At 41.2% G+C, this 22,251-nt stretch overlaps 1 protein-coding gene and 3 long non-coding RNA genes across 5 annotated transcripts in view; 2 read left to right on the top strand and 2 right to left on the bottom strand.

Annotated features, from left to right (window-relative positions):
* Window positions 1–1,517, top strand: part of AQR (aquarius intron-binding spliceosomal factor) — a 59,929-nt gene extending 58,412 nt beyond the window's left edge. Inside the window, exon 35 of the mRNA XM_083754842.1 lies at window positions 998–1,517. Coding sequence (XP_083610968.1) covers window positions 998–1,264 — 267 coding nt within the window. The 3' untranslated portion in view covers window positions 1,265–1,517. The remainder of the gene's footprint in view (window positions 1–997) is intronic.
* A 5,051-nt stretch (window positions 1,518–6,568) lies between these two features.
* LOC310846746 lies at window positions 6,569–11,867 on the bottom strand. Its single transcript, XR_014565533.1, has 2 exons — window positions 10,629–11,867; window positions 6,569–7,416 (listed from the first exon to the last, which is right to left on the bottom strand). It is a non-coding gene; the product is annotated as an uncharacterized lncRNA (long non-coding RNA).
* Window positions 11,868–13,423: 1,556 nt separating this feature from the next.
* Window positions 13,424–19,292, top strand: LOC310846697. 2 transcript variants are annotated; one of them, XR_014565484.1, is made up of 3 exons: window positions 13,424–13,649; window positions 15,397–15,464; window positions 18,554–19,292. It is a non-coding gene; the product is annotated as an uncharacterized lncRNA (long non-coding RNA). The 2 variants fall into 2 exon arrangements; XR_014565485.1 differs by lacking the exon at window positions 13,424–13,649 and adding an exon at window positions 14,024–14,366.
* On the bottom strand, window positions 14,649–22,241 carry LOC310846718. Its single transcript, XR_014565514.1, has 2 exons — window positions 22,134–22,241; window positions 14,649–14,960 (listed from the first exon to the last, which is right to left on the bottom strand). It is a non-coding gene; the product is annotated as an uncharacterized lncRNA (long non-coding RNA).
* Between the last annotated feature and the right edge of the window lie 10 nt (window positions 22,242–22,251).

Here is a 22,251-nt window from a genome sequence, read left to right as displayed (position 1 = left end):
CATTTTGTTAGTTTTGACCCAGTTCTCAAATCTGTTAAACTAATATTGAATCCCGATTCTGTCTACTGCGGCATTAGCTACCCATCCCAGTTTGGCGTCATCTGAAAATCCGATGATTTCTTCATCAAAGTCATTTATTAAAATGCCGAACAGCAATAGGCCCAGGACAGAACCCTGCAGCACCCCACTTGTCACTTCTTCCTAGTATGATGAGAAACCATTAGTGAATACTCTTTTGGTTTGGTCAGTCAACTAGCTACAAATCCATCTAACAGTTTCTTTTCCGGCCCACATTTTACCAGCTTCTCTGCAAGAATATCATGGGGGACTTTGTCAAAAGCCTTAAGGAAATCAAGAAACACTATGTCCACAGCATTCCCTTGATCCACCAAGCTTGTAACTCAATCAAAAAAGAAATGAGACTTGGTTTTTTAGAAACCCATGCTGAGTCTTCGTAATCACAGCATCCTTTCTTTCTAAGTGCTCACAAACCAACCATTTAATTATCCATTCTAGGACCAGTCAGTAGTTACCTAGATTTTCTCCCCCCCCCCCTTTTTTTTTTTTAAAAAGATGGGGACAACATTTTCCTACCTCCAGACTGCAGGGACATCACCTGTTCTCCAATAATTCTTAAATATTCTTTTAATAATCAGATTCCTTTATAAGACTTCTGTGAATCACCTCATTTGTAGCTAGCCTTTTTAAAATTGCATCTCTCACTTGTAGAATCTCACGTCAAAGAATATTTTATTACATATCTAAAACCAATGACAGTATGCTATTAAGTAGATTAATTGTAATTATAATCAGCAAGCAGTACACATGGAATTCTTGAGCAGCAATACCTGTATTCACATGCTGGTACATTATTGAATTGTATTGAAGTCTTCTGATTTAAGATGCCTAGGTTGTCCTGAATTGCATTCAAATATGGGTCTGTTCATAAAACAAAAAGCAGGCATTTTCATAATGAATTGTTTAATTTTCTTACTAGCAAAACTTGCTGCCTCCTCCAACACTTGTTGAAGAAATTGAAACACTTCAATCTCAGGAAAGTGAAGAAGTTCAGAGCAAAGATCTTGAAATGGAAACAGAAACTGAAGTCAAACCCACACCAATGGAAACTGCAGAAGAGAAAGTTTTCAATGAGAAACAAAAGGTAGCAGAGGAAATTGAGGAGGAGCATCGGAAAATGCCTGAGCATCCTGGAAGAGACAGTGATAGTGAAGACAGTGAAACTGAAGATGGCACAGAGAAATGAACTTTTCTTTTTCAAGCGGACACACAGAGATGACTAATCATATGTATATCCACAAAACATGTTAGTCGGTAAAACAAGCAACTGTTAACCAAGAGTAAATATTAATGACACTTTTAAGTATCATTTATGACTAACATATCGTTAACAAAGGAGGTTTTTTTTACTTGTATTGTGTATTTAGTAAAGTGGGGTTTTTTATCAATCCTTTGTGTAGCTCCCCTTTTTTGATACTATGTAGTTCAATTTGGAGAGATTTCCAGTCAGGTATTTTCTTTAATCCAATACAATGTAGATAGCTGGGGTGAGCATAGACCACAATATTTGGTCCTTATCCTGATTTGATGCTTTGGTAAAGAACACCAGAGATTGTACAACTTAGCTCAGGGTTGCCCCATTTTTCTGCTAGCAATGGAGTCTTTTATTTGGAAAAGCTTGCGGTCATGTCCTGTACAGTATTTGCATCTGAAGTGGTACACCCCAGGAAGTTTTATCACATAATCTGTTTATAATCAAAGACATATTGTTTCTTTAGCTTGGGGGGGAGATGATGTTATAAGAACATAAACCATGCTGGGTAAGGCTCTTGACCCATCCAGTCCAGCATCTTGCCAGCCATAAGCTCATAGGTATATGCTTTATTGACTCAGAGCTATTTTAAAAAACAAACACTATTTGCAGTGTTTTTATTGGATTTTCTAGATAGCTGGTGATAGTTCTGCTACATCAAAAGAAAACTAAACAAAAAATAATAATATCCAAAATCTAATAATTACATTTGCCTTGTGAGGTTCATGACTCTATTCACAACATGGTGTCTTGCAACACTTTGTTTTGTAGCTAGTGGGAGTAACGGTAGAATAAATTTGAAAAAAAGCAAATATGCCTTTGATTTTGATTTCACAGGCAAAATGTTAAATAGATCAGTAAAATTCTACCAGAGTAGGTGTTCTAGAATCATTTTCGATTGAGCACCCTTCTTTAAATTTCCAAATTTACAACTGAGAGAAATCATCTTGGCAGATCATTTTACATCTATAAATCCTCTGGACAAGCAGTATGTTTCAAAGTTAACTATCATCCGAATTTCACGTTCTTTGCTGCCAATGTTATATATTTGCTTGTAAAGTTGCCAGTAGGATTGCTTTACAAAAAGATATAGATCATTAAAATAGCATTCAATCTTCAAGCTATATTAGATATATTCCATTAGCCTTGCCTCTGGTGGTGCAGTTTATCCGCATACAAAAATAAGCATAATATTTTTTTTCCTCACAGCGTCAGATATAGGATAGAGATATCTTCAGCTAATGAGAATCAATTTGTTCTCAGTCTTCCTTGCATTGTAATTGGCAGAGAATCTACACTTGCTAATTTAGACACTTATTCATTTACATTCTTGAATTGCCTTCCCAGAAGAAAATAAAATTGCTTTGGAAATATGTGGTTCCATAAGTTCCACCATGCACAAAAATAAACTGCAGCTTTTTAACCTGTCACTGAGAGAGACCTAATGGTGCACAGCTTAGAGACACTGTGATACAGTTTCATAAACTAACATTCATATGTTTAATCAGGGATGAATGGTACAAGGCCTTCAGGCAACATGTGACCAGCTCAGCTAAGGATCGTCTGCTTTCTAACCTATTTTCTAAAAATATTCTAGTATCTAACAACTTATTTCTGCTGGTATTTTTTTTTTTTTAATAAATCCCAACACTGGCAGGAACAGCTGCTGGTAGTTTGTATGTATTTAATGAAGCAACTTGAGATATTTTTGCTCATACTTTAACCTGGTGCCGGGATAAGAGTCTCTGTAGCAAGAGTACATGGCCCAAATGAGTGCAATAAGCAACTGGTGATATTTTGCAGATTCCTTTGGCAATTGGTACCTCTCTTAAAGTGTGGGAGCCTGCTCTTGGACATGCTTTGGGGACACTGAGCTGTGTGAAGGTGCCTGCACTGGCATTTGTCAAGCCGGTAAAGTGGGCATATCTTGTGAGGGATATGGGGAAAGTGCCCAAAGGCACCGCTTGGAAACAGGAAATTTTATTACGTGTTTTATAGGTATATCATCTGCTATATAGAATATCCAAAGATGGATCCTAAAATTGAAAACTGGCCCGGTCACCGATGTTCTATCAACCATGGTATTCAGATTACGGGGAACTATGCACCATCCAGGTGGGAAACTGATAATAAAAGTCTTGGCACGTCAATCTTTACTGGAGATAAATGTGACAGGGCCCATTTATCAGCTATAAATTCCTGAATTACCAAGCAGCCGCGTTGGAGCAGTCCTGTTATGCGTCGCAAGGCGCTTCAGCATCCTGCTGCTTAAATTTGACATCTCTGTTGTCAGGAGAGCTATTTTTAGATGGATAGTCTGGGGACATGGAATGTTTACTAATTACTGTACAGGGAAAGGAATGGACTGTGAGGAGGGAGTGCTCCTTTTTAGCATTTCTAAGAGTGTTCTTGTGGCAGGGCAAACTGTTTAAAAGGGACTGAAGCGTTAACAGCAACAGATATCATAACTGAAGTTGCCTTGTTGGCATAAGAAGTTAAGAAATTTTAAATAAAGTAAATAAACCCAAGGACTGGTGCACTACAACGGCGATATTTTCTTTTTTGCCAAGTTTCCATTGTGAACAAGGAAGAGAGCCAAAGAGAGTGCACAATCCTATTCGGAATAAGGGAATTTCCCTTAAAAAAAGGGGAACATTGACAGCTATGCAGTGTGCAGATGGCCACATCCTTGCTTCTTGGTGGATAAGAAGCAAATGTAGGTTTCACCCCAGAGGGGTCCCGTTTACTGCTGCTTTACTTTCTTGTATGTAAGTGAATGGCTGCTGTTTAAGAATGAAATGCTACCCTGAGGCTGTGCTTCATGGAGGTGATGCACCCTGCTGGATCCCTTGAAAAGCTTCCTTTAAACATGCACACTGCTCAGCACAATGCAAGATGTTCTCCTAGTCCACAATAGGGCTGACCTATGTTATTGGCTTTTTGAGCTCCCTTTACTCCAGTTCTGAACATGCTTGGGTATTGCGGGTTGTATTTAGCTAGCTCCTACTCAGAAGAGACCTGCTGAAATTAATGAACCTAAGCTAGTCGTGTTCATTAACTTTAATGGGCCTACTCTGAGTAGGCCTAATGTTGACTATCATGCTATATATTTTACTTACCTATTTTTATAATAACAATATGTGAACAGCCGCCTCCATTATCCCAGCCAGCATGGGTCAAGGATTCTGGAAATTGTAGTCCAACATGTGGGGGACGCAAGGCTGGGGAAGAATAACTTCTCCACTGTCCCACTGCAAGATAGAACGTCAATGGAGTGTGTTCTTTTCACATATATGGCATATATAATACCAGTGGAGAGTGCCCAGTGCTGTCTGGGAATTTTTAGACACCAATAAAGTTTTGTGATTTTTAAATGGATGGTGTAATTTTTGAGTTTGGACTTGTCACTCCAAAAACCAGGTGAAGTCACACCAAAGTCACACTTCGGTCCACCATCTTGATTCAAACTGGCACTTGGCTTCCAATTGGTGACAAAGTCTGCCATCCCAACCTCAGGAAACCTCATGCTGAGTTTGACAATGATATCTGGAGAGGTGACCAAACCTATGCCCCAAAATGGGCAAAATCACGCCAAAATGATATTTTTAGATTGCCATCTTGATACAAAATGGTGGATAGTGTCCAAACATTGATGAAGGCTGCTGCCCCAACCTCACGAACCCTCATGCTGAATTTGGCAATGCTATCTTGAGCGGAGTCCAAACACATAGAAGGCAGACAGACCATTTTCTAAAATATAAAGTACATAGATGGGTATGCATCCTTATGTGCACCACATATTAGCACCAGAAAGGTATTCTTAATGGGTATTTCTAGAGTGTCACAAGCAGTTTTTATCTGGAAATGTAATTAGCAGGTAGACATTAGCATGACTAATAATTGAATCTGCATGGAAAAAAAATCTGTTAAGTGCTATGCATGCATGGGATAGATGGTAATTGTTTTGCCTGTTAGCCATGTTTTGCCAAAATTAATTCCTGTCAATATGATGTATGTCTCTGTCTTTAATTCCCCCCATAGTTTTCCTCATTCTAATGGCAGAAAGCTTAACTGAATTCCACACAACCTTCAGTTAGAGCAGCAGCCTTCGTCTTTTGGTCCTGTTGCAGCCTGTGTAACTTACAGATGGCTGAAAATCAAGGGATTGTAAAAATGGTTTAATGACTGTTCACTCTCCCGTGACCCTTTAAAGAGAAGTCAAATTCTCACAGTGGGAGAACTTGCCCTTTTAACTGCTGCCATGTTGCATTACAACCTGAAAAAGTGCAGCCAGGTTGACAATAATCTCTGCTGTTGCTATCTTTTTCTTTTTTTGTGGGACTCCTAACTCTAATATTCATCCTTGATAACTACTCACTGAACTATATTCATTCAGTTATAAATACTAATGGACCTAAACAGATTAATTTGGGGGGGTTTATTGTCTTCCCTGTTGTATCTCCACCTTACCTTTTAATATTTTTAGTAATGCGTATACTGTGCCTTCATCTCGTCTCAATTATAAATGCAGGTCAAATTTCATTGGTGAGCCATTTGTCCTAAATTACTCCCTACTCATACAACATTCACCCACTGGCATCCTGTCAGCCTAAACTATGCAATAAAAGGAGGCGTTGACAACAGCTGCTCCTTCTGACTCATCTCTCTCCCAGCCTTACTATAAAGAATGTTACTATAATTTTTTAGATGAAGAGAGTAAGTTTGCTGATGTAGACTTACTAGTAAGAAAACCCGAGGAACAGTGGGTGGCTTCCTATGAGCATGCAAATGTGTTTATCCCCCACCCCCATTGCGTATGCCTACATGTTTTAAAGAAGGTGGCATTTTTGCTGGAGTTGATGCTGAAGCCTCTTGCACACACAGTTTGGAATATATCCAGTTGTTACCTTAACACCTGTATGTTGTTCCAATGGCGCAACAGGCTATTTATCGGGGGACAGAGGATGAGGTTGGCATGACATCAGGCCCAGCCAGCATGCTTTTAGATGACCCATTGAATCCATTCACTTCTAAGAGAATGAGAAATTCAATTTCGTGCTCCCTTCAAATAGCTAACTAATGACACCTGCAAGATCCATCCCCTGTTCCTTTGCATTTTTGTTATTGCCTCCCCCATGCCTCCTCTTTGGTACAATTGGCTTCCTGCCCTTTTCCTTTCAGGTTGGTCCTAAAAAACAGTTATTGCAGTTTGCTTTTAATTAGGAGTTAATGGTTCTGTTAATGGCTGTGAGTTAGGGTTTTGTATTTTATAATGGGATTGCTGGCTTGAGATCAAATGGTTATACATATCTTTCTATTTTAGTACCATAAAATGACATTATTTCATATTTTTACACCGCTTTGGAATTTTTTGTGCTTTGAAAGGTGGCTAAGAAGTTTCCAAAAGTAAATAAATCACATATTACCAAATTACACATTTAACATAACTTGTAGTCCACTAATATACCAGTTTTTAAGCATTTTGTGAATACAGAACTGTAGTAAAGTCTTATTGAGATGTAAAGCAGCAAATCTTCATTTAATCCATCACTTAGAATCTGATAAGGCATATAGCTTCTTTTAAGAGTTTAAAGGTAAACGTACCCCTGACCGTTAGGTCCAGTCGCGGATGACTTTGGCGCTCATCTCGCTCTATAGGCCGAGGGAGCATCTATTGAATTTCCTGTTTCTACATGTATTTTATTTATTTGTGTATTTATTCAATTTCCGCTATTTCTTACGCACCCTTCGCTCTCAGGTACCAGTATGGTTAGATAAACTAAAATACAATCACAAAATAATGAATCATCAAAAACCCCAAAAACGATAAAAGCATAACACACATACAGCTAATAATACATTTACTGGGAGGACAACTACAACATTCTTGCTTCACTTCCAAAGGCCAGGGTAAACAGGTGCGACTTAAGTAGCTAATGGAAGATGTAAAGTGTTGTGGTTGGTGCACCTCTCTGGAGATGGAGTTGCATAGTTTTGGAGCCACAGAAGAGATGGCCCTGTCAAAAGCCACCATTCCCTGGACCTCTGAAGGTGATAGTGCTAACAGTAAGGCATCATCTGCAGATCTCAGTACAGTGGTACCTCTGGCCAAGTAGTTAATTTGTTCTGGAGGTCTGTTCTTAACCTGAAACTTAACCTGAAACTGTTCTTAACCTGAAGCACCACTTTAGCTAATGGGGCCTCCTGCTGCCACTGCACCGCCGGAGCACGATTTCTGTTCTTATCCTGAAGCAAAGTTCACCTCGCACGGGGTTGACCTGGCTTGTGTGACGGAGACCTGGGTGCGCGAAGGGGAAACTGTTACCTTACGAGAGATGGCGCCCCCAGGTTTCTCCGTCCTCCACCAGTCGCAGACTGTGGGCCGGGGGGGAGGGGTGGCATTATTAATCCGAGAAGGCTGTTCTTTCAGGGCTCTACCATCGCCATCGATCCCCGGCATTGAATGTGTTGGCCTAGTGTGGGGCTCCGAGGTGAGCTTGGCTGTCTGGCTGGTGTACCGGCCACCTAGCGCACCAGCAGCCAGTCAGGCCTGCTGGAGGCGGTGGCCGGCTGGGCCTTGGAGTTCCCTAACCTATTGGTATTGGGCGACTTCAACAGCCATGCTGATGCCATTCCCTCCTCACAGGCTCTGGACCTGGTGTCTTCCATGGCGACACTAGGGCTCTCCCAGTTTGTTTCGGGCCCCACACATCAAGCAGGCCACACGCTGGATTTGATCTTTGGCGCCGGTATAGATGTGATCATGTCTCCTTCGATGAAGGTGCCATGGTCTGATCACTACGCACTGAAAGCCAGGATTGATTTTCCACCCCCACCCTGCTTAGGTGGCGAGCCAATTTGGGCTTGCCCGCAGAGGCTGATGGACCCTGATAGATTCCGTCAGGCCTTGCGGGACCTTGCTCCCCCTGGTGACTCATTGACTGAGCTTGTTGAGGGCTGGAATATCCAGCTCCTAGCAGCCATCGATGAGATCGCACCTAGGCGCCCTCTGCGACCCCGCAGAAACCGGGCTCCCTGGTTTACCGAGGAGCTTCGGAAAATGAAGCGGGACCTCAGACGGCTAGAGCGAGTATGGCGGGGTGCCCGTGACGGAGCCTCAAGAACATCTTATAGGGTTTTTATGAAAACCTACGAGATGGCAGTGAAGGCCGCTAAGAAGTCCTACTTCTCGGCCTCCATTGCCTCCGCTAGCTCTCGCCCGGCACAATTATTTAGTATAATTAGGTCTTTAACTTCCCTTGAAGGACAGCCAAATTTAAATAACAATTCGAAACACAGCTGTGAGGCATTTGCGAGCTTTTTTGCGGAGAAGGTCCTGTTGCTCCGCCATGACCTCCCTGCCAATTTGGATACAATAAAGGAACTGGAGGCCCCTCGACTGTCCTCGGGTCCAGTATTGGACCACTTTGACCGGATATCCCCAGCCGATGTGGACAGACTCCTCCAAGCTGGAAAGCCCACCACCTGTCCTCTTGACCCGTGCCCGTCTTGGCTGATTAGAGCGTGTCCAGACGAGGTGCGGGCCCCCCTGGGTGATATCATCAATTTGTCCCTTGGCACCGGGATATTCCCAGGGGAACTGAAAGAGGCAGTGGTGCGTCCGCTCTTAAAGAAAACATCATTAGATCCTTTAGATCTATCCAATTACCGCCCGGTTTCGAATCTTCCATTCCTGGGTAAGGTGATTGAGAGAGTGATTGCTGAACAGCTTGGTAGGTTTCTGGATGAAACATCGGCTCTCGATCCATTCCAGTCCGGCTTCCGCGCTGGTCATGGGACTGAGACGGCTCTGGTCGCCCTAACAGATGATCTCCGCAGGCAGCTGGATCGAGGCGGGTCGGGGCTGCTGATTCTTCTAGACCTGTCAGCAGCCTTCGACATGGTCGATCACGAACGCCTGGACCACCGCCTTGCCAACGTGGGGATCCAGGGCACAGTCCTTCAATGGCTGCGCTTGTTTCTCTCTGGTTGGGGACAGAGGGTGGCGCTTGGGGGGGAATTGTCATCGTGCCACTCCTTGGTGTGTGGAGTGCCTCAGGGTGCGATTCTCTCCCCGATGCTTTTTAACATCTTTATGCGCCCCCTCGCCCAGCTTGTCCGGAGTTTTGGGCTGGGTTGCCATCAGTATGCCGATGACACCCAACTCTATTTGTTGATGGATGGCCATCCTGACTCGGCCCCAGATACACTGACCAGATGCCTGGAAGCTGTGGCTGGATGGTTATGTGGGAGCCGGTTGAAGTTAAATCCTTCGAAGACAGAGGTCCTCTGGCTGGGACGGAGCGATATGGGATTGAGGGGGCAACTCCCATCTCTTGCGGGGGTGCAATTAGTGCCAGCATCGTCCGTTAAGAGTTTGGGTGTAATCTTCGATACCTCCCTCTCTATGGAGGCGCAGATTACAGCTATAACAAAGGCGGCATTTTTTCATCTCCGCCAAGCTAAGCAGTTGGCTCCTTATCTCTCTCGCCCTGACCTAGCCACTGTGATCCACGCGACGGCCACCTCCAGACTGGATTATTGTAACTCGCTCTACGTGGGGCTGCCCTTGAGACTGACCCAGAAACTCCAGCGGGTGCAGAATGCCGCAGCGAGACTCCTTATGGGGTCTTTGCTGCGAGATCATATTCATTCGGTACTATACCAGCTGCACTGGCTCCCGGTGGAGTACAGGATCAGGTTTAAGGTGCTGGTTTTAACCTTTAAAGCCCTATACAGCCTAGGACCCTCGTACCTACGGGACCGCCTCTCCTGGTATGTCCCACAGAGAAATTTACGGTCTGCAAATAAAAACATCCTAAAGATCCCAGGCCACAGAGAGGTTAGGCTGGCCTCAACTAGAGCCAAGGCTTTCTCGGCCGTGGCTCCAATCTGGTGGAACGCTCTGTCACAAGAGACTAGGGCCCTACGGGACCTGACATCTTTACGCAGGGCCTGCAAGACAGAGCTGTTCCACCAGGCCTTTGGTCAGGGCGCAGCCTGACCCCCTCCTCTGGCAATCTGCACAGAATTTTGCTTGATGGTTGCCATTAATTTGATTTTAATTTGATTTTAATTAATTTTATAATGAATGTTTTTAGAATGTTGAACTATTTTGATTGTTGTTAGCCGCCCTGAGCCCAGCTTCGGCTGGGGAGGGCGAGATATAAATAAAATTTATTATTATTATTATTATTATTATTATTATTATTATTATTAACCTGATGCACTATTTCTGGGTTAGCAGAGTCTGTAACCTGAAGCGTATGTAACCTGAAGCGTATGTAACCCGAGGTACCACTGTACATGAACTGATGCCTATGGAAAGCAGCAGCACTCCTCCAGATATTAGAGATACTTAGGGTTTTATAGACTAACAATTTGGGTAGAAATTTCAGAATAAGTGCAGTAAGAGTACTTGCAGTCATATTGTAGCAAGAGGTCAAACCCTATAAAAACTCCTAAGTCTTTGGCCAACGAGACTCAGGAGCTGGGAGAAGATAGAGTCCAGCGAATATTTTATTACTTAGGAAGCAATAGGTTAGTCAGATCATTCCGCAAGAACTGTAATCCCCCAGCTAGCGGTCTAGGGGGTTATTTATAAGTTTCTACACAAAGCCCTTTAATTTCATCCAATCATATGTATAGAAGTATTTCACATTACCCCATCCTAATTGTTGGATACATTTCAGGTTAGTATGCTTGCGCAATAAGCACTGGCCATTTCTGCTGACTAGGCTTTGATTCCCACCGTGTCTGTTATGGCCTTCATACAGGAATACATTGTGTTACACAGAGCTGATTGTGCTTTTTCAACCTGTGTGTTTAGCTGCGTGTGTTCTGTGATAAAAATGTTAGCTTCTTCTCTTCCCATGGGAAAGGCCTTTTGCATTCTCAGCAGTTTCAAAGCTTTAGCATTCTTAACAGTTTCATAGCTTTTTCATAAATCGACATAGCATTTTCTTAAAGCAATATACTATCAATTTTTGTGGCCCTTGGGGTCCTCCCTCAATATCAGACATTATCCTGGCTTCCATATTCTGCAGCTCTAAATAGTCTAATCCAGGGGTTAACAAAGCATGGGGTAAGTGTCCAAGACGGTTCTGAACAGGAGGCAACACAGTGGTGAACCAGTCATAGCTGGAAAGTAGGCACTCTACTAAGGCCACATGGGGTCTTTCCAGTTAAGTGCAGTCCCAAACAGAAAAGGCTGCCTCATCACATAGCAGACTTAGGAACTTGAAACACACAGCCAGTTCATTTCTAGCTCCAGGTACAAGTCTATCACCTCATCTTCCTCCTAATTCAGATAGTATGGGGTGACAGATAGTATATGCCTCCACAAGAAGCACAGAAGATGTAGACAAACCATCTACATTTAAAACAGGACACTATCATTGCCATGTCAACATATTACGGTTAAAGTACTATGAAATTTAGAATTTGGAACCCCTTTGATATTCAAATGGATTGTGATGTGCTCACTAGAATAAGGAGCACCTGGGAATTCTAGTGGGTGTGATAATCTGAGGAAACCCAGCCAGATGGGTATACAACAATAAGTTGTTGTTGTTGGGGTACAAATAATAAATTGTTGTTGTTGTTGTTGTTGTTGTTGTTTGTGTTTTGCTTTGCACTCTGCTTATGTTCTGGAGCTGCTTTACACAAACTCACCCTCCCAGTTTAGATTTCGGAAACATTATTTCATCCAGGAGCGAAAAGGAGTCAGGCACTTCATATGTTCAAAGTCTTGGTCTTTGCCATTCCCAATATGCACCTGACATAGGATATGTAATGAGTGGCAGACCTGAGTCTGTAAATTTCTGCGACTGAATTTGGTGGAAGCATCTCATAAAAAACAGGTGTAGTAAAAGAGTTAATTAGAAGAAATGGATTCTTAATTTGGGGTCCCTACTGAGGCACAAATTGAGGATATATGAACACACTGCCAGATGTGAGGGTGTAAATTGCCTCTCAGAAACATTCTATTCTATTCTCTATTCACACAATCCTTTTTACGAGTGCTTTGGAAAATATTTCCCTACCTTTCACTTGCATGTCTTTATAAAGAACTTCTGGAGTCAAGACTTTGTCAATGACATTGCAGCAAAACCTTCCTGGAACTCAGCCATGCTGACAAACACAAGCTGCGTTCTAGGATCTTTAAAGAGAGAGCACTAGAATATCTTTCTACAGTGCTTTTTCATTCCAGCTTCTCTGTGGTAGAATGAGAGCAGGTTTAAAACACTAAACTGGAATGTTACTGCCAAGGCGTGAGTGCATTTTCTGACTGAAATGTGCAGTTCTGCAACCTTCTTATGCTATTCTGTAATAGAAGGATAGTGAAGCTGCAAGTTTGAGCTTGCCCTGATTGCTGACAAATCTGTTGTCGGTATGGTTGGACTCTCTCTTGACTTTCTTCCCAGTGTAGGTGACCTCTGGCAGTTTAACAACTTCCTGGAAAGATACTGCAAATAAGCATAGAGTAAAGCAGTTTTTAACTTTCAGCTGCTGAGGGCTGTTCAAAGAGGGGGACAGTGAATGTTAAACAGCAATTTTTCAAACAGAAAAAATGTTTTAGGAGGCAGAGTTCTCTCTCCCCTCTTGCAATAGAAGTATCATATTAGCTATCACATTATTTTCCCCTCTGTGCTCTTTGATACTAATATCATCATCATTTGCAGCAGCAGCAGCAGCAGCATAGAAACACTAGGAATCGGAGAATGAAGTGAGTTTTAAAAAAATGAAACAAGGAATTCACACTGTGTTTCATAATGTATAACACCCCAATCCTGAATCTTCTTTGGAGGAAGCCAAATTTGTTTCAGTGGGGTTGCCTTCTATAGTATTAGCACCATAGCCCCAACAGTGCAATCCTATGCATAATTTCTCATAAGTATATCCTATCATCAACAGTTGTTACTCAAGTAAGTGTGCAAAGGATTGCAGTCTGAATCAAATCACTGAGGGGCTAATTTGTACACAAGGGCCAGTGTGGTGTAGTGGTTAAGAGCGGTAGACTCCTAATCTGGTGAACCGGTTCGAGTCTCCGCTCCTCCACATGCAGCTGCTGGGTGACCTTGGGCCAGTCACACTTCCTTGAAGTCTCTCAGCCCCACTCACCTCACAGAGTGTTTGTTGTGGGGGAGGAAGGGAAAAGAGAATGTTAGCTGCTTTGAGACTCCTTAGGGTAGTGATAAAGCGGGATATCAAATCCAAACTCCTCCACTCCTCCTCCACAATTGATATAAATGATGTGGCCTGTTCCTGCGTATATGTTTGTGAGCCTAAATTTCATTTTCCTTTCACTTTTGGAGAGGTATTATATATACTCTATGACATTGGGGGTGTGTGTGTGGAATTACAAAGCTATTTTTTTGCAACCATTTCCCCTGAAAAAAACTGAGCAAAACTGAGGGGGGCAGGGAGAGAGAGTAGTTGTTCTTAAAATTGCACTGTGTGGTCTGAACCAAAACTGAGGAGACTGCAGAGAGGAAGAGAGAATTAAAAAGCTAACTCAATTCTTGGTTCAAATTCTAGCCTTGTATCCAGGATCAGCCAAATGGTTAGGAATATTTCCAAAACAAGGGTGTTTAGCTGAGGCCTAAGACCAGTGAGTGAGACAAGGCCTGTGGCCTGCTTCAGTCTAGTCTGAGGGGAGGCCTCTTTTTTCTTCAGGGTAACGTTAGCACCTCTGTAGTGACTCTAAATGACGGCCTGTGTTTGATTTAGCAGCACTTTGAGCCCGTTACAAATACGAATGTCCTCCTGCATCGGCTTAATAAGCTTTACTGTGGAGGATAGGCAACCCAGTCTCCATTGTCCCTGCAGCCCTTTGTATTTATAGCCACAAACTTTTGAATTGGCTCTGCCAATTCGGCACCATTGTGACTCTGTGAGGGCTAAACGACAGGGCCCAGAATCTTTTGAGGGAAGGAACGTCCTTCATAGCTGTAGCCTGTACACAGCCTACCACATGTTCTCTTTGAGGGCAGGAATTCTCTACAGAATCAGCTTTTTTGTGTGTTTACCTGAGGTAAAAAATCATAATAAACAAATAAAGCAAAAGTTGTGTAACAGGCTCGTTACAAAAGCGCCTGACTTTAACACAAGCTTTGGACAGGTAAGGTGGAGGATGCCTTGACAGGCTTGATTTGTGAGAGACGCCTCGGTTGCCGGGCAAGAGGAGAATTAAACGAAGGCCTGTCTTTGAGGTAATGGGATTTGAAGAGAAGGGAGAAGGCGACACAAAATCATTGACTCAGGGAAGAGAGCTTTTTGCAAAAATATGATATAAACATAAATATAAGCAGTTAACCAGGATGGCACAGACTCTTTATTATTCAGTGTACTTGCTCTTTACATTGTTGAGCACAGGAGTCCAGTAGTACTTTATTTTCCTCTGGAACATCTCAATATCTCAGCGTACAGAGGCTCCTTCATGAGAGAAATAACGGGCCCTGCTTCTGTAACATCCACACAAATAGTGCAAGTATTGGGGAATTAAGCCTTTAAACAGAGGAGGGGAGGGAAGTATTCCTTTTCTTCCTTTGCTTTTGCTTCTTGTGAACATGATGGGGACTGAATTTGGGATTTGTCATGCGTTCAATTCAGCTGCAGCTACTAACTTCTAGAGCATGAAAATGACGACAAGGGAGAATGAGATGGATATGGGGTGTTACTGAGAAATAAGAGCAAGCTAACAAGACCCAAATGTGCTAAGAATGGAGAAAAGAGATGTGTATTTTTACATGAATACGGGAGACAAACTCAAATAACTAAGAACAATGCTTTTGTGTGTGTGTGTGTGTGTGTGCCTAATTCTTACGTAGTTGCCAGCATTTTCCCAGACATTTCCATAACATTTCTTACAACTAGAAATGCTTGAAAACTAATGAATATTATATTTCTTTCTGTTGCCACAGTGTATGACCTCATTTTGCTTAGCATAGCCTTGCTGGTCAAATCAGCTGACTTGCATGAGGAGAAAGAAACATATTTGTAAGATACTTCTGGTATTTTGCTTGTGGGTGTTGCCTTAGCTTGCTTGTTTACTTCTATTTTAGTAACTGCTTGGAAAAATAAGGCCGATTTTCAAAAGCCATTATAATCAACAATTCCATACAACATAAAGGTAAGTTTGGGGTGATTATTATTATTTGCACTTAACAGCTAAGCAGAATACTTTATTTTATTACTGGACCATTTAACTTTATCTGCTGGTTATCTTTTTTCCTATTTTAATAAATAAATCACATTTTCCTTACTAAGTACATATTTCAGTCATCACCAGCAGTGGTAGTAATTGTTTCTTTTTTGAGACAAGTGTCATCTGTGCTGAATCAGATATTCTCAGAGAGCAAAGAAGTGAGTTGGTAGTGGGATTCGTTAGGAAGAACAGAGACATTTAGATAATAAATAAAAAAGTTAGTGATTGTTGAGAGCCCACTACAGTTTATGCCTTCTTGCAACAAATGTATTAAAAAAATTATGCTTGATATTATGTTAGCATATTTCATAGAAATCAGTCTGCCCATATTTACACACACACACACACACACACACACACCTTCTGGCCTCTATCCCCCCCCCCCCCGACCTTTCATATCTCCATAGGAGACAACCAGGTTAACTTACTCAGATTTTCCAGAATGTATCTTTCATTGAAGTAAATACATCCTTGGATTTCTGGCTTAGGTTCATGATGTTAAAGCTGCCTAAAGATTTCATTTATGTACATTATTCTTTAAAATAATTGTATCTAAACCTGGCCTTTTCATCCAGATTGGAATCTTCAAGCTAATTAATAATCTTGACACCACATCCACATTCACTGAAGTCTCAAATGAGGTGTACAGTGCAACATCTGCTGTAACACCATGGAATCTGTTTCCATAGATTTGGCTTGAAGATATGGATGAGGTGCTTGCAACAGTGTGACCAACCATTTGTTTCCTCAACCCTTGACTCTCTTATTAAAGTTTGCCAAGGAGGTATGGCCAGATGGATCAAGGGTGTGGTCAACACATCCTTGCAGTAGGGTGTGGTCCTGGCCACCTTGAAAGTGGCAGTGATCCAACCACGCTTGAAAATACAAGCACACCTGGACATATCAGTTTGTAACAACTACCACAAAGTCACAAATACCCCCTTTTAAGGAAGGTGATTGAGAAGGTTTCAGTGCAGCAATTGCAAGTGCTCTTGGATCAAACAGATTATCTGGACCTATGTTTGGGTACAGGCCTAAATAAGCCTTGGTTGCCCTGATGAAAAAACAATGTGGATTGTCAATTAACTTCCAGGCCAGATTCAAAGATAGCCAAACATTGGATATAATGTTCCATAGTTGCAAAAGTTAATGTTGTTCCTGGACTGAAGTAACACTTTTTGGATTCTGTTATTAGATATCTGAGCTGGCATCAAGAAGAGTTTGTTAAATTGACTCCTTCTAAAAAAGTAACTCTAGGATTACTGTATTTTAATATTTTGTTGGAAGCTACCCAGAGTGGCTGGGGAAGCCCAGCCAGATGGGTGGGGTATAAATAAATTATTATTATTATTATTATTATTATTATTATTAGGAAAAGGTATAGTTATATATAGGGACGCGGGTGGTGCTGTGGTCTAAACCACAGAGCCTAGAGCTTGGCGATCAGAAGGTCGGCGGTTCGAATCCCTGCAACGGGTTGAGCTCCCATTGCTCGGTCCGTGCTCCTGCCAACCTAGCAGTTTGAAGCACGTCAAAGTGCAAGTAGATAAATAGGTACTGCTCTGGCGGGAAGGTAAATGTTGTTTCTGTGCACTGCTCTGGTTCGCCAGAAGTGGCTTAGTCATGCTGGCCACACGACCCGGAAGCTGTCTGCGGACAAACGCTGGCTCCCTCGGCCACTAAAATGATAAACGCCGCAACCCCAGAGTCCTCTGCGACTGGACTTAATGGTCAGTGGTCCCTTTACCTTTATAGTTATATATGCTTGCTTTCGAAATACTTTCATAATTATGGGTCTTCCTATGCATTAATCATTTCTAAATGTGGTCTTATGTATAATCACAGGTGTACTAAGAAAATATATATTTATGCACCACAATACTGAAGGTCTAAACCACATTTTCGTCCCTTGGAAAGAGCTTGTATATCACTTAGACAAGTTGTATTATGCCTAGTATTATTCAAATGCAATCTTGTATTTTGAAAATAAAAGTAAAAATAAATATAAGGAGCAGTCTTTGTTCTCCTTTAACCAGCTAATAAACAGCATCATGAGAGCAGGATTGCCATATTTCCAGAGGTAAAAATCCGGACAGCAATTGCACACTCATCCCCCAGCCGCCTGCCAAACCTGAGCAATCTGAGCCAGAGCCAGAGAGTGGGTTGCCTGTGCCAGAGCCCAAGACAGAGATAGAGCCTAGGTTGCCCACACCCAGGCCTGAGCCTGAACCCGAGTTGCCAGCACGCACACACAAAAATTAACCCCCCCAAACAAGCACATTTGCTTTAAATTGTAAAAATCCCCCAGATTAGCATGTAGTTCCCCAAAAAGAGTACATGTTTGAGATTCCTAGACGTATGGCAACCCTGCATGATAGCAGACCCCAAAGGCATAACCAATGAAATAATAACACAGCTATCTATAGAAGCCCATTTTAAACCCGAAGCCCACCCACACTGCATTTGAAACTTGTAGGAATCAAGTTGTGTTGAGCTGTGGAGTGAAATGCTTTTATTTTCGTCCCTTGGAAAGAGCTTGTATATCACTTCTGAGACAAGTTGTATTATGCCTAGTATTATTCAAATGCAATCTTGTATTTTGAAAATAAAAGTAAAAATAAATATGAGGAGCAGTCTTTGTTCTCCTTTAACCAGCTAATAAACAGCATAAAAATGGTTTTAGGTACTAATGTCTATTGGTGATGTATGCCCTCCTAATGTGAGTGTATACCAAAAAAAATCCCTATTTCATAATATCCTAGCTTTATTAAAGTAGTTGACTGTCTACATGCCAATTTCCATTATGTCCATATACAAAAACTATATATTTACACTTTCAATTTTCATGTTTTGATAATTGGATTTTATTTGTAACACATTCCTTTATAGTTCCGTGTATTTTTGTAGGGATGCTGAAATATTAAAGGAAATTTAATCTGTAATCTGACAGTCTAGTAAATAAAATGCCTTTGTATCAAAACTTACCGAATTAACTCAACTAATTGTGTTACTAGGGTGAAGATGGATTGTCTCTGTGTCATCTGGGGAATAATTTGGTTCATCATACTGTACTTTATTGGATGGCCCATAAGCATATTCTTAGGAGGACTGTATGGATTTATAGTTCCTTTAACTACTTTGATAGGTCTAGATGATGTTGGTGAAGTTTTGTTGAAGGGGGTGAATGTGGGGAAAGTGTGTGCTACTAATGTACGCAGTGGAAAACCTCTCTGTTAACAACGAGACTACCATAATTACCCAGCATGTATTGTTGTTCAGTGGCAATGAGGTTTTATATGAATATTTGGTTTTCATCAGTAAAGTATAAAGTTCCCAAATTGTACTTGAAACTGCAATTCCTATGTATATTGCATTTGTCTGTAATGCACTGCAACTGGAGAGATCTGAATCAGAACCTCAGATTCTCAAACTGTGAATGTTCAGAAACTTGGGTGCAAACAGCTTGTAAATATCTAATAAAAAAGAGAGAGAGTTATGAGATTTGTATTTCTCTGGTTTTCTGTTTTTTGCTTTGTGCCACAAATTATCTAAGGTTTAAAATTGTGTCTCTCACTAAAGCGAATTTTGCATCTCTGTATACAGTTACTAATGTATAAATCAATCTGTATTAATTGTTTATTATACTTGCTCGTGAATATGGTTTAGAAGCCATTGTTTTTGTTTTGGTTCTCTATAATGTAATTATTTAGGCATGCTAACACCATAACACATAATAAAACTACCTGAACTTTCTGTTTGTGCACACTGTATTTTAAATTCATATTACTGTTGTTGCTGATAAATCCTACATTCTATTTATCTAGAAGGAACACATTTATACACAAGATAATCAGCTCAGAAGCCATTATCTATGTCAGATCATGGTTAATGTTATCAGATTGTCTCTTATATTTTCTGTGTCCCTTGCTAAGCTGCAGAGGAGAGTTTCTTTCTTATTTGTCACCCAGTCTGTTGACCTTTCAGAACAAACAATGGTTATTCTAGCTTATGCTCCTGCTAAAATAGGAATTGGGACATTTCATAACATATTGTATCTTATTTATAATATTTCGATAAAGCAAAATTGCAATGCTCAAGGTAGCACCCAACATAGTTTAAAAGCAATTATATAAATTCTTATATAAAAACTATAATCACAAAGGGGGTGGGATGAGGAATCTGTGGCTGTCCAGGTTTCACCGGATTCCAGCTCCCATTTTCCCTGATCATTGACGATGCTGGCTGGGGCTGATGGGAGTTGCATGTCAGGCACCAGCTGGAGGGCTCCCTATCACCAGAACAGTACAACAAAAAGAAGAACCTGAAACAATATAACCACCAAACCTCCACAAGATTCTCCAATCCATATGCCTTCACAAAAATGTGAGGCTTATGGAAATTTCTAAAGCTGGAGATAAACTTACATATACAATCTGCAGGAATTGTTTCTTAATATAACATTAATGCAATACAGAGAAAGCTCTGCTTCTTGTTGCAGAAGTTCTAATACTCCAAACTAATAACCAAACTAAGTGAACCTGAGGCAGAATTTTTGAAGTTGACCTCAGCAGATAGATGGGCCTATATGGGGAGAGGTGATATCTGGTGTAGTCTTCAGGTGACAGTGGGGTTTAAAGTTCTCAACATCACTTTGAATATTGTCTCAAAACATATGAGTAGGTAGCACAGTTGAGCAGCAGTGTGTTTTCATTTGTCTATGCTTGCCAAAAGCCAGGCTAGGGCTTTTTGGACATTGCTGCAGGTTTTGGACTGCAGCCTCCAGACTATCTTCAAGGAGAGCCCCACATGACAGAACACATAATTTGAAATTGTAAAGCATGGTTAACTTTTGCAAGCTTCTGATTGTCTAGGAAAAGGTATCACATATAAGCTGATAAACTATATTATTGGACCCTATCAAAGCCTGCTTATCCAATGGTAGTGTTCCAGGTTATGCATCCTGATAGTACAACATGCTTACCATAGAGGTAGTTCTATTACATTTGACCTCCCATCAGGCATCACTTCAATCTGCATTCCAATATTAATGCAGCTGTTCTCAAAACAATGTCATTAATTCTACCTCCATGCTAGCGCTTTTTGCAGTGCTAACACAGGGGAATGGTATATACTACCTTTATACTTTATATGAAAGTGCAGTTTATAAATATTTAAATACTTAACAACTTTTCTCCTTTCTCTGTCCTGTCACTGAAAAGCACAATTAAAGCACTATCATACCACTTTAAACTCATAACTTCCCCACAAAGAATCCTGGGAACTAGTTAATGGTACTGAGAGTTTTTAGGATGTTCCTATTCCTCTCGCTGAGCTACAGTTCCCAGAGTTTCCTGGGAAGAGGGATTGACTGATAAATCACTATGGGAATTATAACTGAGTGAAGGAAATAAGATTCTCCTCCTAAATCTTAACACCCTTAACAAGCTACAGCTCCCAGGATTCTTTGTGGGGAGCCACGACTGTTGAAAGCAGTATACCACTATTTTTAAAGTATAGTGTAGATACTGAAGTTGCAAGAGGAAGGCATAGTGCAACCATTCCAGCAGTCTTAACCCTCTTCTGATTGTTCTCAAAAAGAAACATCAAAAGATTAGACAGATAATAGATTGCATGTAGCAGTATATTTCTTCTTTTGGACAATAGGCGTGATCTCTGAGTATTCGAAAAAACATTTACTCTGGGTGCAATTCACATTCCTTTGGAAATAAAAGCACGTATTCTCATTTTACTTGGTCTGATATTCATCAATAAGCTTTAGGTACAAAAAAAAGGTTATTTGAAATGACAAATGCAACTTGGGGAAAAAACTTATTAAATAAATAAATGTGAAAGTATATCATTATAAACGAACCATTAGGGAAACAGAATTTCAGGACAGCTTAATAGAGCATGAAGTCTTAATAGACTGTGTTAATCTAATTTATAGAAGTCAAATGACATACTGATATTTCCACTACATATTTTTATTTATTTATTGTTCAATTTATATCACACTTCCCCTCTGAATAACTCCAGGCTCTCCCACTCCCCACTCTGCCCTCACAGCAACTCTATGAGTAGGTTAAGCTGAGAGATGGGGACTGGCCCAAAGTCACCCATGACTGGAGGTTTGTCCAAGCGCCCCTGGAATAGAGACACAGCCCACTCTAAAAAGTCAATGACATTGCAGAGTAAGGCACAGATAGGAAACCTTTGGCCCTCCAGGTGTTGGACTACAGCTCCAATTATTCCCAGTCATTGGTTGTGCTGGCAGGGGCTGATGAGAGTTGAGTCCAACAACATCCAGTGTTCATGTGAATAAAATAACTCTCAAGACCATGCTTAGATTATAGAGAAGACAGAGGGCTCCAGACATCCTTTCTTTTTGTACCAGCTTCCCTCAGCTACTGTGTTGATTTGGCTAAAATTGGGGGATGGGGAAGGAAAAAGAGGGGTTATAAGGCCTGCCCCAACCTTAACCCCCTCCAAATATTTGGCAGCAGAAAGATGTTTAGGTAACATAATGCACACATACACACCACACCTCAGCTACACACATTACTTTTGGTTTTAGTCCCCATCTTACATAATTACCTATTCTGATCTGTCATGAGCAGGTGCCCTAGTAAGACTGAACAGGAGAAGTGGAGTGGTACTCTAGTCTTTGAGATTTCCCTAAGTGTGACATCATACTGGTTACTTAGAAACAATG

Source organism: Podarcis gaigeae (genome assembly GCF_964106915.1).
Source record: "Podarcis gaigeae genome assembly, chromosome: 1".
NCBI lineage: Eukaryota > Metazoa > Chordata > Lepidosauria > Squamata > Lacertidae > Podarcis > Podarcis gaigeae.
This window is presented reverse-complemented; position numbering and strand designations above follow the sequence as displayed.